We start from the raw sequence: 12588 nt of genomic DNA on the forward strand, positions 1-12588 counted from the left end.
ACATCAGGAGACAAAAACACAACACAGCAAGCAGTAGAACAAAAGGCGCTCGTACCACAAACTCGTTAGCCAGAGACTCTTCCGCAGTTCAGCCTGATTCTGTAAAAGATGCTTTTATCGCCACCTTAAATCCTTATTCAGCTCCACAATTCACCTTCTTCTGGTCCGTCATTCACTTACCGGCGTGTTATTGCCTACTTCCGCTTTCGCACCGCGCGCACTGAATCATGGGAGTTGTAGTGTATTTCCGCTAGCATAGTAAGCTAATGCGTGTTTAGTTTGTTTTCACGTTTATCTGTAGGATTATGATAAAAAAAAGCGTTAAAAAGATAATTAGAAAATCACTAGGCTGTGGTTGTTTACTAAGAAATACAATTATATAAGAATAAAAATATAACTTACAACAAAGGACCAAAAAATGACACAATAACATATTGTTTGTCCTCAGAACAAAATAACAGCATTCATTCATTCATTCATTCATTCATTCATTCATTTTCTAACGCTTATCCGAACTTCTCGGGTCACGGGGAGCGAGGCAGGATACACCCTGGACGGAGTGCCAATCCATCGCAAGGCACACACACACACACACACACACACACTACGGACAATTTTCCAGAGATGCCAATCAACCTACCATGCATGTCTTTGGACCGGGGAGGAAACCGGAGTACCCGGAGGAAACCCCCGAGGCACGGGGAGAACATGCAAACTCCACACACACAAGGCGGAGGTGGGAATTGAACCCCCAACCCTGGAGGTGTGCGGTGAACGTGCTAACTACTAAGCCACCATGCCCCCCCCCTCCCCAAATTACAACAAAAATTATAATAGATAACCTAATAAAAAACAAGGTGGCACTTTTACACCCACCGGCAATAAGTATTAGCCCCCCCTCCACCCCTATATTATAATTATTATTAGGGTTTATTCATTTATTTGTTCGTTTATCTTGTTACGATTGTTAATGTTGTGCAACATCCGTTAGGTTAACAGTTAAAACTGTAGTTACAACATAACTCGGTCTTTATGTTAATGATTAGTAAATGTAAGTCTTTATGATAATAATAATAATACAGAAATCTAGCTCGTGTTATGAATTGTGGGCGTGACCAAGCCCTGGTTTTTGAGTGAAGGGGCGGAGCCAAGGGAAATGAGTGGTAACGATCACACATCTGAGCTGAATTACACTAACGAGTGTTCTAGGGCAGGGATAAAAGAGGGCCTCCATGCACCATGGAAACAGGTGTAAATACCCACGAGGCTGTTCCTATTCCTTTGCCTCTATCTGTTTATCCTCCCCGACAGGTGCGTGCGTGCGTGAGCAAGCCCTGGGTTGGTTTGTTGGTGCTGCAGGGAAGCCTGGCACTTCCAGGCCCGGTGCCACGATGATGGATCCCTGATGCCCCAAAGACCGACCTTGATCGAGCTTCACTGGTGAACTGTCAGAAGGTAAACCTTTTATACAAAAACCCCTAACAATTACATGTTCTTTAATGTGTTGGAGTCTAAAGGTTCTGATAAGTAGTTTTATTTATTTGTATGTATGTATATAAGAAAGAACCTATTAGACAAAAACATTGTGTTGAGCTTTAAACATGTGCATATACAGTAAACAAGCTTTTTTTTTGTTATTGATTCCAGACAGACATGTAGATGTGACAGAACCCAAGGTGGAGCTTGAAGCAGGTGTGTGTGTGTGTGTGGTTTCCAGTCAACAAAAGCTCTGCATTAAGTGGAACAGGAGATGTTTCAAGATCCATTTACTGAAGGGTTCTAGAGGGGAACCAGAATATGGTTCTATTGGCATTATTGCAAACATGTTCTGTCAACAGCACATTTACACTAAGTCCCATTTCCACAGACAACTGTTTATTTCATAGACATAAATTACAGATTTGTAATGATGGACAAAAAACACAATTTTCACATTATTCAATGTTCTTGTTCAGCTTTCATCTGCTTCTTTGTTTGCTTTCCTCCCCATAAATGGTCGTCTGTTCTTTTGTACTTGGAGCTGCATTTGGCAGGAAAAAAAAAATCAATAACATCAATACACTCAAAAAAAAAAAGTGAAAGCAGTAACTTCTTGTATTCCAATGCATTAAACAAGGACATTCCATGTGGCACAAATAGTAAAGAACTTTATTTTAAACAGTTTCTACATTCTGTGCCAGTACACTGTATAATAAAGATGTCTATTTAAAGAAGTCAGACTGATCAGTGACTCAAATGCTCTGTAAAAAAAAATGCTCTTTTTTTTTCCTCCTTGAAACCAAATTAAACATTTTGGGTTAAAATGCACACGTTTCTTCTTGGGACCTTGTGTTGGTAGGTAAGCATCCCAAACAAAGCTGGATAAGAACAGATTTCTGCTCAAATCACTTCGAGGAGAAATTAAATGAGAAATGTTTGAAATTGACATGAGATTTATTACAATTATGGATATGTATGGATTAGGAGGTCATGTTTAAATCACCTATTTTCATATTTTAAAAAAAACAAAACATTAGAATGTAGCTGATTGGTAGTGTAGAATTGGCCTAAAATAACTTGCTCCAATTTAAACACAACAGCATGTACAGCGATTTATTAGTATTTTTTGTCTAACACTGAACCGTGAATGGTTTGTGCTTCATTATGGGACCACGTACCCTGCTTCCCTCCAGAACATGTCCGTCTTTCTGAAGCGCGTTCTGCAGTCCTTCCTCTGACGAATAACCCACCCAGCAAAAGCCCCTATGAAAGCCTGTCTCTTTGTCCTGGTGATTAAAAAAACATAAGTCCACAGAAAAGTCACAGACGTGATCTATTAATGACTTTTAATAACAAATAAATAAGAATACTTACGAAAACCAGCAGGCATTTTTTCACTTGGCCAAACTGTCCGAAATATTCTTTTATCTCCTCTGAAAGAAAAACAGATATGAACCGTACAGCTGTAGACAAGGGATGGCATTTAAATACGAAATTAAACACCACATAAAATCCTACACATCCAGCTTCCTCTATTATAATCATCTTAACAGATTACACTCACTGAGAATTCTCCAATCAGTACACACACACACACTGAGTCGACTCTGATTGTGATTCAAATGGAGTCGATTCCATGCACTACTTCATCAAATCAGCGATTACAAATAAAACGTAACAGAGGCGATAAACTCGTAAAAATACAAAATGCATACTTAAAAAAAATCACTAACTGCATTGCCTCTATAGAGACTGTAAAGATTCGGTGTCGATTCATGTCGAAACTCCTACAGTCAGAGAGTCGACTCAGGACTCGAATTGTTTGTTACATGTATCGCAACGCCTACAGTCAGAGAATCGACTCGGGACTCGAATTGTTTTACAATGTATACAATGTTTTTGTACAAACGTATTTTATTTCGGATTAAACTGGAAAACGAGTCCATGTAAATTATAAATACGCTTTCTAACAAGAACAGCAAGAGGTTCATTTGTTTGGACATTTAGCCTGTTAGCCAATGCTACAATTATTGGATTTAATAACGTCAAACATTCAAAATAAACCTAAATAACTCGTACTTAAGATGGAAGAAATCGTAGTAAATCAGCAGCCTGTGTTACACACTTACTTGTCGCGACAGTCCACGGGACTTTTGACACAAACAGCTCAAACACCTTCTTACTGGAAGCCGCCATGTTTCGTCCTTGGGAGGAAAAAAAAACTGCCTGTGACGCAGATCACGTGACATTCAGTGTGCTTTTTATTATTATTATCATTATTATTATTATTATAGATATTTTTTATTTTTATATCGTTTAGGCAAAACTGAAATGAACAAAAAAAAACATGTGCATGACTTGAATACAAATAATAATATATCATATTTTGCGAATAGTTGAAAGTCCATAGGTCAAAGATGACGGCTAAGATGGCAGCGTCCATGGTGGAGCAGGGCGAGGATGCGTTCAGGAAATTGTTCAAGTTTTATAAACGGAGAAATCCGCCTCCGGATTTTAGTGAAGTCATTGATTTTTCCAAGCAACTCGGAAATGACCTGGTGAGTCGTTAAACATGAGCTTTTTGAAGGATTTGTTCTGATCACGTGTGATTGACATCAGACGTAAGACTGCAGTATAAACGTCTCTGGGCTCTGACAAAACTTCTGAGGTTCTAATGGTTTCTTTCGCGTGACCTGCAGGTTTATACAGCCGAGCTGAACCATGGAGGTGTTAGTGAGGAAGCCTCGTCCAGAGCAGGACTTCAGCCTGTTAGACAGTGGAGAGCGTTTGGTCTTCATGGATCTCCAGGTACTGATCATGAGAAGTTTCTTACTGCTGAGATAATCAGTATGGATGCGATTCTGTTCCAGAGAGAATTTCCCTGAGAAAAACAAAAACAAAACAAATTGTCAAGAGGTTCCTTAGGTTCTTATGTTTTGTTTTTTTTTCCTCATTAGGGTTTCTTTTTATCTCCAATCCGTTCCTTCCTGGCTCACAGCACTACTGGGTCAAACAGTGTATGAAGACGTACACACAGAAACCCAACGTGTGTAACCTGGACATGCACATGTCACCTGCGGAAACGGAGAACATCTGGGAGAAGAGCGTAGACGGCATCCGGTAAATACTGCTTCGTTTCTGGATGCACAAATTCAATTGGTCTGTTCGTGATCGGCATAGAGGTAATATATAAATATATCAGCAGCTTGTAATCTCAGATTGCCACAGAGCAAAAATAGCAACAAATTGTCTGTTTACTCCAAGTCTGTTATGTCTGTTTGATCGCCAATAACCACAGCACTGAGCCTGACCCTTAAACCCTCAACCGCTTATCTGAACCGTGCTGAGACTGAGAGAGAACACTCCAGAACTTGTGTGTGTGTGTGTGAAAACACAAACGTTTATCAAACTTATATATTCACTGCTGTGTGTGATGCTGTTCAGTGATTTCAGCTCTTCTCTGAAGATGGATTAATGTAGCTGTCGGTCTGTGCAGGAAGAAAGGCCAGAGGGAGCCGAGGACGCTGCTGGAGAAGCTCCGCTGGGTGACTCTGGGTTACCATTACAACTGGGATACTAAGGTACTGATATCCAAATATTCGGATCTGGATATTCAGTATGTGTCAGAGAGAGAGAGAGCGTCAGTTTTTTTTTTCTCTCTCTCCAAAAGTTTCAGTCCAATTTTTTTTTCTCCCCTTCATATGTAGACCTATTCTCCTGAACACTGCACTCCTTTCCCCGAGGATCTCCACTGTTTGTCCCACACGGTAGCATCGGCTTGCGGTTTTCCCGGATTTAGCGCGGAGGCAGGAATTCTCAACTACTATCGCTCCGATTCCTCTCTCGGCATCCACGTGGACGAATCTGAGCTCGATCATACTCCACCTCTTGTGTCTTTCAGGTGAGTTTGCGTATTAGCATCAGGTCACATTTTATATTTTTAAAGAGTTCATAAATAAACCCAAATTAAAGTGATCCTTTCGTCTCAGCTTCGGTCAGACGGCGGTCTTCCTGCTGGGTGGGTCTAAACGTCAGGACCCTCCCGTCGCCATGTTCATGCGCAGCGGTGACGTCATGGTGATGTCAGGTTCCAGTCGGTTGCTGTATCACGCCGTTCCTTGCATTGTTCCTGCCCCCGTTGGCCAGACCCTGCCCTCCTGCCTGGACCAGCGCGTGGTCAAGGACGAGACGAACGACAGCATCATCCAGACTGTGTGTGAAAAGGACTGGGAGGTGTGTTCTAGCTACCTCGAGACCTCGCGCATTAATATGACTGTCAGACAGGTCCTCGGTCCGGGTCAGACCTTCCCTGTCACTCAAACACGCACTGTCCCAGTTACAGAACAATCTGGAAGTGGCTATGATGAGACTCGGAGGGCTAAGAAGAGGAAAAGTGGGTCAGGATATGACCTCGATTCATGACCTCGGAATCTATGTGTTGGACTTTAAGGGGTGTTTGTGTTGTGTGTCATAATTAAAAGCTGTACATATGTGAATAAAACCTATTCCAATGTGTAAAAGTTATTCCTGGTTGTAATTATCCTGCAACACAATACTTAACGACATGTCAGGACATGAAAATAAAAAGACATTTAATCATCAATCAAAAATGTAATAATAATAATAGTAGGACATGATTATCTGTAAACGTTTCATAACGTGACCTAATCTGTTCATCTGTAGGAATCATCCACTACAAGCTAAAGCCGGAGTTATAAAGTTACACATAAAGTGCCATATTTCAGATATGATGGATGTCACTGTGGACTTCTAGACATTTTAGTTTTAATCAGAGAAAAGTGATTTGACCCTTTTTTCAGCCTCACATTGTTTGTCATATCTGGCTTTATTCTGAGCATCGTTCTGTCATGACCGCACGGTCCTGAGGTCATGAGTGAAAGTCTGTTCTTCGAGCCGCAGAGCCGAGGCGTCGAGGTGAGCTAAGTGTTCTGCACCAGCTGCTGTTGTTATGGTGATAAGTGATTTCGGCAGGCAGTGCCGTCGGCTTCCTGCTGAGTTGATTACAGGCCATTATGTTATTTGCAACGACGATGCTTTTAATTGGCTTGCCCCCGTTGCCATGGCAGCACCAACGGCGGAGCCGGGTGTCCTTCGGGCCAGCTCGATGCGGTCTGTTTACCGATGGCCTTTTTAGATGCTAGAGCAATAAAAATTGATCCTTGGAGTAAGGAAGTGAACTGTAAACACTTATTTGTTTGTTTTTTTGTTTGTTTGCTACAATAAAATGATGACGTGTGTTGCAATTTATTTAATTTACTTAATTTATTTTAAAAATGCAAAAAAAACATATATAAGTAATGAATTAAAATGTCTGCTTAGAGCTTGACATTTGACATGAAGCCTGATGGTGGTAGCGTCACGTTCAGTCGACCTTTGACACTTCTCTGTTCTATATAATTCTAATGTCACAGAATTAGAATCAGATTAGATTAGATTCGGTTCAAATCTAATCTAATCTAATCTAATCTAATTCTGTCACTTCTGAATTTCCAGGTTTGTAACATGACAAAATATGGACAACTTTAAGGAGGGGTCAATACTTATGCCTCTAATAAATCATGTTTGAAAGGCAGAATTTAAATTAATTAATTAATTAAACAGTACAGCAGACAAACGTAAAAGGGCTTTTGTTAAGATTTCACTGAAGCTCTGCTTGTGTCGTGAGAACGCTGCTATTGTTTCTCATTGCTTCTTTCTCTCTCTCTCTCTCTATCTATCTATCTATCTATCTCTCTCTCTCTCCCTCTCTTTCTCTCCCTCTCTATCCCCCCCTCTCTCTCCCTCTCCCCCTCTCTCTATCTCTCTCTCTCTCTCTCTCTCTCTCTCTCTCTCTCTCTCTCTCTCTCTCTCTCTCTCTCTCTCCCCCTCTCTCTCCTTCTTTCTCTCACTCAGCTTTTTGGCAGCCTGTAATTTTTGCTCCTTCAATCGCTGCCGCTTCCATGGCAACTCTATCTGCTGCGTAGCCAGACAAACCCTGTGAAATTGTTCCAGGGCCTGTAATTGTGTACAGGTTACACAAACACAAACACACACACACACACACACACACACACACACACACACACACACACACACAGAGTCGGATTGTGTCTCACAATGTATGCAGCATGTGTATGTGATTTTCAAATTGTTTACACGATAGACACTATCAAATCTACAAAAAAAACTACAGTGTCTACAGTAATAACAGAAACTAGACAAACTACAGTGTCTGCATTAACTACTACAGAATTCCCCAATAAACTACAGCATATACAGTAAGTACAATAAACTACAGTATGTACAGTATGTACGATAAACTACAGTATGTACAGTAAGTACGATAAACTACAGTATGTACAGTAAGTACAATAAACTACAGTATGTACAGTAAGTATAATAAACTACAGCATGTACAGTAAGTACGATAAACTACAGCATGTACAGTAAGTACAATAAACTACAGTATGTACAGTAAGTACAATAAACTACAGTATGTACAGTAAGTACGATAAACTACAGCATGTACGTACAGTAAGTACGATAAACTACAGCATGTACAGTAAGTACGATAAACTACAGTATGTACAGTAAGTACGATAAACTACAGTATGTACAATAAGTACGATAAACTACAGTATACAGTAAGTACGATAAACTACAGCATGTACGTACAGTAAGTACGATAAACTACAGTATGTACAATAAGTACGATAAACTACAGTATACAGTAAGTACGATAAACTACAGCATGTACGTACAGTAAGTACGATAAACTACAGTATACAGTAAGTACGATAAACTACAGCATGTACAATAAGTACAATAAACTACAGTATACAGTAAGTACGATAACCTACAGTATGTACAGTAAGTACGATAAACTACAGTATACAGTAAGTACGATAAACTACAGCATGTACGTACATTAAGTACGATAAACTACAGCATGTACAGTAAGTACAATAAACTACAGAATGTACAGTAAGTACGATAAACTACAGTATGTACAGTAAGTACGATAAACTACAGCATGTACGTACAGTAAGTATGATAAACTACAGCATGTACAGTAAGTACGATAAACTACAGTATGTACAGTAAGTACGATAAAGTACAGCATGTACAGTAAGTACGATAAACTACAGCATGTACGTACAGTAAGTATGATAAACTACAGCATGTACAGTAAGTACGATAAACTACAGTATGTACAGTAAGTACGATAAACTACAGAATGTACGTACAGTAAGTACGATAAACTACAGCATGTACAGTAAGTACGATAAACTACAGCATGTACAGTAAGTACGATAAAGTACAGCATGTACAGTAAGTACAATAAACTACAGTATGTACAGTAAGTATGATAAACTACAGAATGTACGTACAGTAAGTACGATAAACTACAGCATGTACAGTAAGTACGATAAACTACAGCATGTACAGTAAGTACGATAAACTACAGTATGTACAGTAAGTACGATAAACTACAGCATGTACAGTAAGTATAATAAACTACAGCAACTACAGAAACTAGTGTCTTCAGGAACTACAGTTACAGTATCCTTCTCTTCCCTTTCCTGTCCTGTGTTGTCCTTTTTCCTATTTCCCTTCCCTTCCCCCATTCCATACCCTTGAAATAAAGTGCTTTTGGTTCCTGTAGTCCAGCACTGCCACCTGTAGGCCAGGCGACATGAAGCCCAATGCGCACAAGTTGTGTTAAGGTTGTCTTACTATGCACAAGATCGTTTGGCATATCACACGTGAAGAAAAGGACAAGGAGGAAAGTGGTGGTGTGTCGTCCCTCATCAGTCGCTACAACAGCTACACCTTTGTCTAATTTAAGGCCGGGGCTATAAGGAGACGTGTGCGGCCCAGTGCTGCTGTTCATCAGGATGGTGAAGCTCGAGTGGAAATGAGTTTAACATTGTGATGAACTCACATGCAAGTAACACCTGACCTGTGTGTGTGTGTGTGTGTGTGTGTGTGTGTGTGTGTGTGTGTGTGTGTGTGTGTGTGTGTGTGTGTGTGTGTGTGTGTGTGCGCCTGTGTATGTGTATGTGTGTCTGAGTGTGTGTGTGTGTGTGTGTGTGTGTGTGTGTGTGTGTGTGTGTGTGTGTGTGTGTGTATGTGTGTGTGTGCCTGTGTGTGTGTGTGTGTGTGTGTGTGTGTGTGTGTGTGTGTGTGTGTGTGTGTGTGTGTCTGTGTGTGTCTCTGTATGTGTGTGTGTGTGTGTGTGTGTGTGTGTGTCTGTTTATTTATTTATTTATAGAGATAGTAAGCGAAATATAGATATACACAGAAAGACACTGAGAGCTTCTTCACTCCCTCCTCCTGCTCAGTCTTGTATTTTTACATGATCATTTATTGTATCCTTGTGCATCTAATTATCGCATTTATTTGTTTGTTTGTTTGTTTGTTTGTTTGTTTGTTTATAGAGATCATTTATAATCCCTCCCTCCTTCCTCTCAACCACTGACGAGAGAAAAAGCATACGATGCTTTGTTTATCTCCTCTCTTCCTCTTCCTCATCATCTTCCTCCTCCTCCTCCCATCAGCTTCGCTCCTCTTATCTCCCTGCTGCAGATGCGCTGTGGCTGAGAGCTTGTGTAATTATGTGCTGAGATCTCAGACTGCGATCACTTTGCTGCTGTTATCAGCTCTGACACCAATCTCCCTGAGTGACATTCCACCCAAACGCTCCTCTAATCCCGAGTCCGAGTCCGGCACCGGCTTCGACTTCGAGTCCAGAATCGGTGTGAAGAGTCACTGCACAGAATGATGAAGAGTGAGAGAAAGAAACTTTAGAGACAGAGAATGCCAGCTCAGTGAGACAGCAGGAGTGTAGCGAGGCAGCAGGAGTGCAGCGAGACAGCAGGAGTGTAGTGAGACAACAGGAGTGTAGTGAGACAACAGGAGTGTAGTGAGACAACAGGAGTGCAGCGAGACAACAGGAGTGTAGTGAGACAGCAGGAGTGTAGTGAGACAACAGGAGTGTAGTGAGACTGCAGTAGTGTAGTGAGACTGCAGTAGTGTAGTGAGACAACAGGAGTGTAGTGAGACAACAGGAGTGTAGTGAGACTGCAGTAGTGTAGTGAGACAACAGGAGTGTAGTGAGACAACAGGAGTGTAGTGAGACAGCAGGAGTGTAGTGAGACAACAGGAGTGTAGTGAGACTGCAGTAGTGTAGTGAGACTGCAGTAGTGTAGTGAGACAACAGGAGTGTAGTGAGACAACAGGAGTGCAGCGAGACAACAGGAGTGTAGTGAGACAACAGGAGTGCAGCGAGACAACAAGAGTGTAGTGAGACAACAGGAGCGTAGTGAGACAGCAGGAGTGTAGTGAGACAACAGGAGTGTAGTGAGACTGCAGTAGTGTAGTGAGACTGCAGTAGTGTAGTGAGACAACAGGAGTGTAGTGAGACAACAGGAGTGCAGCAAGACAACAGGAGTGTAGTGAGACAACAGGAGCGCAGTGAGACAACAAGAGTGTAGTGAGACAACAGGAGCGTAGTGAGACAGCAGGAGTGTAGTGGGACAACGGGAGTGTAGTGAGACTGCAGTAGTGTAGTGAGACTGCAGTAGTGTAGTGAGACAACAGGAGTGTAGTGAGACAACAGGAGTGCAGCGAGACAACAGGAGTGTAGCGAGACAACAGGAGTGCAGCGAGACAACAACAGTGTAGTGAGACAACAGGAGCGTAGTGAGACAGCAGGAGTGTAGTGAGACAACGGGAGTGTAGTGAGACTGCAGTAGTGTAGTGAGACTGCAGTAGTGTAGTGAGACAACAGGAGTGTAGCGAGACAACAGGAGTGCAGCGAGACAACAGGAGTGTAGTGAGACAACAGGAGTGTAGTGAGACAACAGGAGCGCAGCGAGACAACAAGAGTGTAGTGAGACAACAGGAGCGTAGTGAGACAGCAGGAGTGTAGTGAGACAACAGGAGTGTAGTGAGACAACAGGAGTGCAGCGAGACAACAGGAGTGTAGTGAGACAACAGGAGTGCAGCGAGACAACAGGAGTGTAGTGAGACAACAGGAGCGTAGCGAGACAACAGGAGTGTAGTGAGACAACAGGAGCGTAGTGAGACAACAGGAGTGTAGTGAGACAGCAGCAAATTTCCAGGAATTTGGAGTTTTCATTTAATAATATTTAGTTGCAGAATTTTTACGATGCAAAACCACTGAAACAAAACTATGAAATTTATACGATGCAAACCAACTTGGAAATGTCTTTCTGTCCCTAAATTTGTTTGTTTCTGTGTTTGTTAGATTTTAATTTTGTAGTTTTGTTTTTGAAATGTTAGCTGACAAGCATCATTTGCTTGCATATTTATTTATTTATTTATTTATTTATTTATTTATTTATTTCCCATTTTGTAGTTTTGTGTAAAATTGTTTGCAAAGTTGCTGATGCAAACAAAATCTAATTATTAACATTATTTATTTGTTTGAACTGTTTTTTGTTGTTGTTGTTTTATTCACATTTTACTTTTCCCAAACTGTAAAATGATCTCATGTAAACATTACTTGAAACATTACACACCAAATTGAGTAGCAAATCGTGTACGTATCGTATCACATCATTTAAACCATTTTACATTCATGTGTGTTGCATATAAATAAACCCACAGACACACGCGCGATCAGAAAATGGCCGTTTTAAATATCCACTTAAGCATGTGCTTAATGTCTTTACAGAAGGACGGCTGCCTGGAATAGAAACTATTTGGCGTGCAAATATAAAAATATTGGCAGCCATCATTTAATAAAAGTTAAGCGCTGTGTTATCTCGTCTTGGCAGCAGGAGAGTGCTTTACGGTTCTCGTCCCGAGCCTTTCCCCACCGAGTTCCCACTGACAATGAAGCCATTATGTTAAAAACAGAGCGCAGCCTCGTGGGACGGATGTGTGCTCGTGGGGTTGGGCGACTAATTGAGAGATACATACATACATGCGCTGGGGCTTGATTGTGGATTGTGGGTTGTGCATTTTGCTTTTGGGTGTTAGCAGACCTTCCCAAAGCAAGCATAGAATAAAAAAAAACACACAGCACACACAGACTGTCCAATAAGGCAGCAGTATGGCTTATGATGTTCGAGAGCCACC

The 12588-nt window shown here is 41.2% G+C and overlaps 3 protein-coding genes and 1 long non-coding RNA gene across 5 annotated transcripts in view; 2 read left to right on the top strand and 2 right to left on the bottom strand.

The window, feature by feature from the left end:
- The window catches only part of adck1 (aarF domain containing kinase 1), a 118087-nt gene extending 117880 nt beyond the window's left edge, over nt 1–207 (bottom strand). For both annotated transcript variants that reach the window (XM_047821472.1, XM_047821470.1), the window contains exon 1: nt 56–207. The gene's annotated coding sequence lies outside the window, so the exon portion shown is untranslated. The remainder of the gene's footprint in view (nt 1–55) is intronic.
- A 1015-nt stretch (nt 208–1222) lies between these two features.
- Nucleotides 1223–9597, top strand: LOC113651307. Its single transcript, XR_003442639.2, has 3 exons — nt 1223–1455; nt 1648–1709; nt 9554–9597. It is a non-coding gene; the product is annotated as an uncharacterized LOC113651307 (long non-coding RNA).
- LOC113651305 (SRA stem-loop interacting RNA binding protein) lies at nt 1859–3685 on the bottom strand. Its single transcript, XM_027160124.2, has 4 exons — nt 3609–3685; nt 2854–2912; nt 2658–2765; nt 1859–2020 (listed from the first exon to the last, which is right to left on the bottom strand). The coding sequence occupies exons 1-4, from the start codon at nt 3673–3675 to the stop codon at nt 1952–1954; spliced, it is 303 nt and encodes a 100-aa protein (XP_027015925.1). The 5' UTR covers nt 3676–3685; the 3' UTR covers nt 1859–1951.
- alkbh1 (alkB homolog 1, histone H2A dioxygenase) lies at nt 3793–5994 on the top strand. Its single transcript, XM_027160123.2, has 6 exons — nt 3793–4037; nt 4179–4287; nt 4437–4599; nt 4976–5060; nt 5187–5380; nt 5469–5994. Exons 1-6 carry the CDS (start codon nt 3897–3899, stop codon nt 5899–5901), a joined length of 1125 nt encoding a protein of 374 aa, XP_027015924.1. The 5' UTR covers nt 3793–3896; the 3' UTR covers nt 5902–5994.
- Nucleotides 9598–12588: the final 2991 nt, after the last annotated feature.

Source organism: Tachysurus fulvidraco, chromosome 12, assembly GCF_022655615.1.
Source record: "Tachysurus fulvidraco isolate hzauxx_2018 chromosome 12, HZAU_PFXX_2.0, whole genome shotgun sequence".
Classification (NCBI taxonomy): domain Eukaryota; kingdom Metazoa; phylum Chordata; class Actinopteri; order Siluriformes; family Bagridae; genus Tachysurus; species Tachysurus fulvidraco.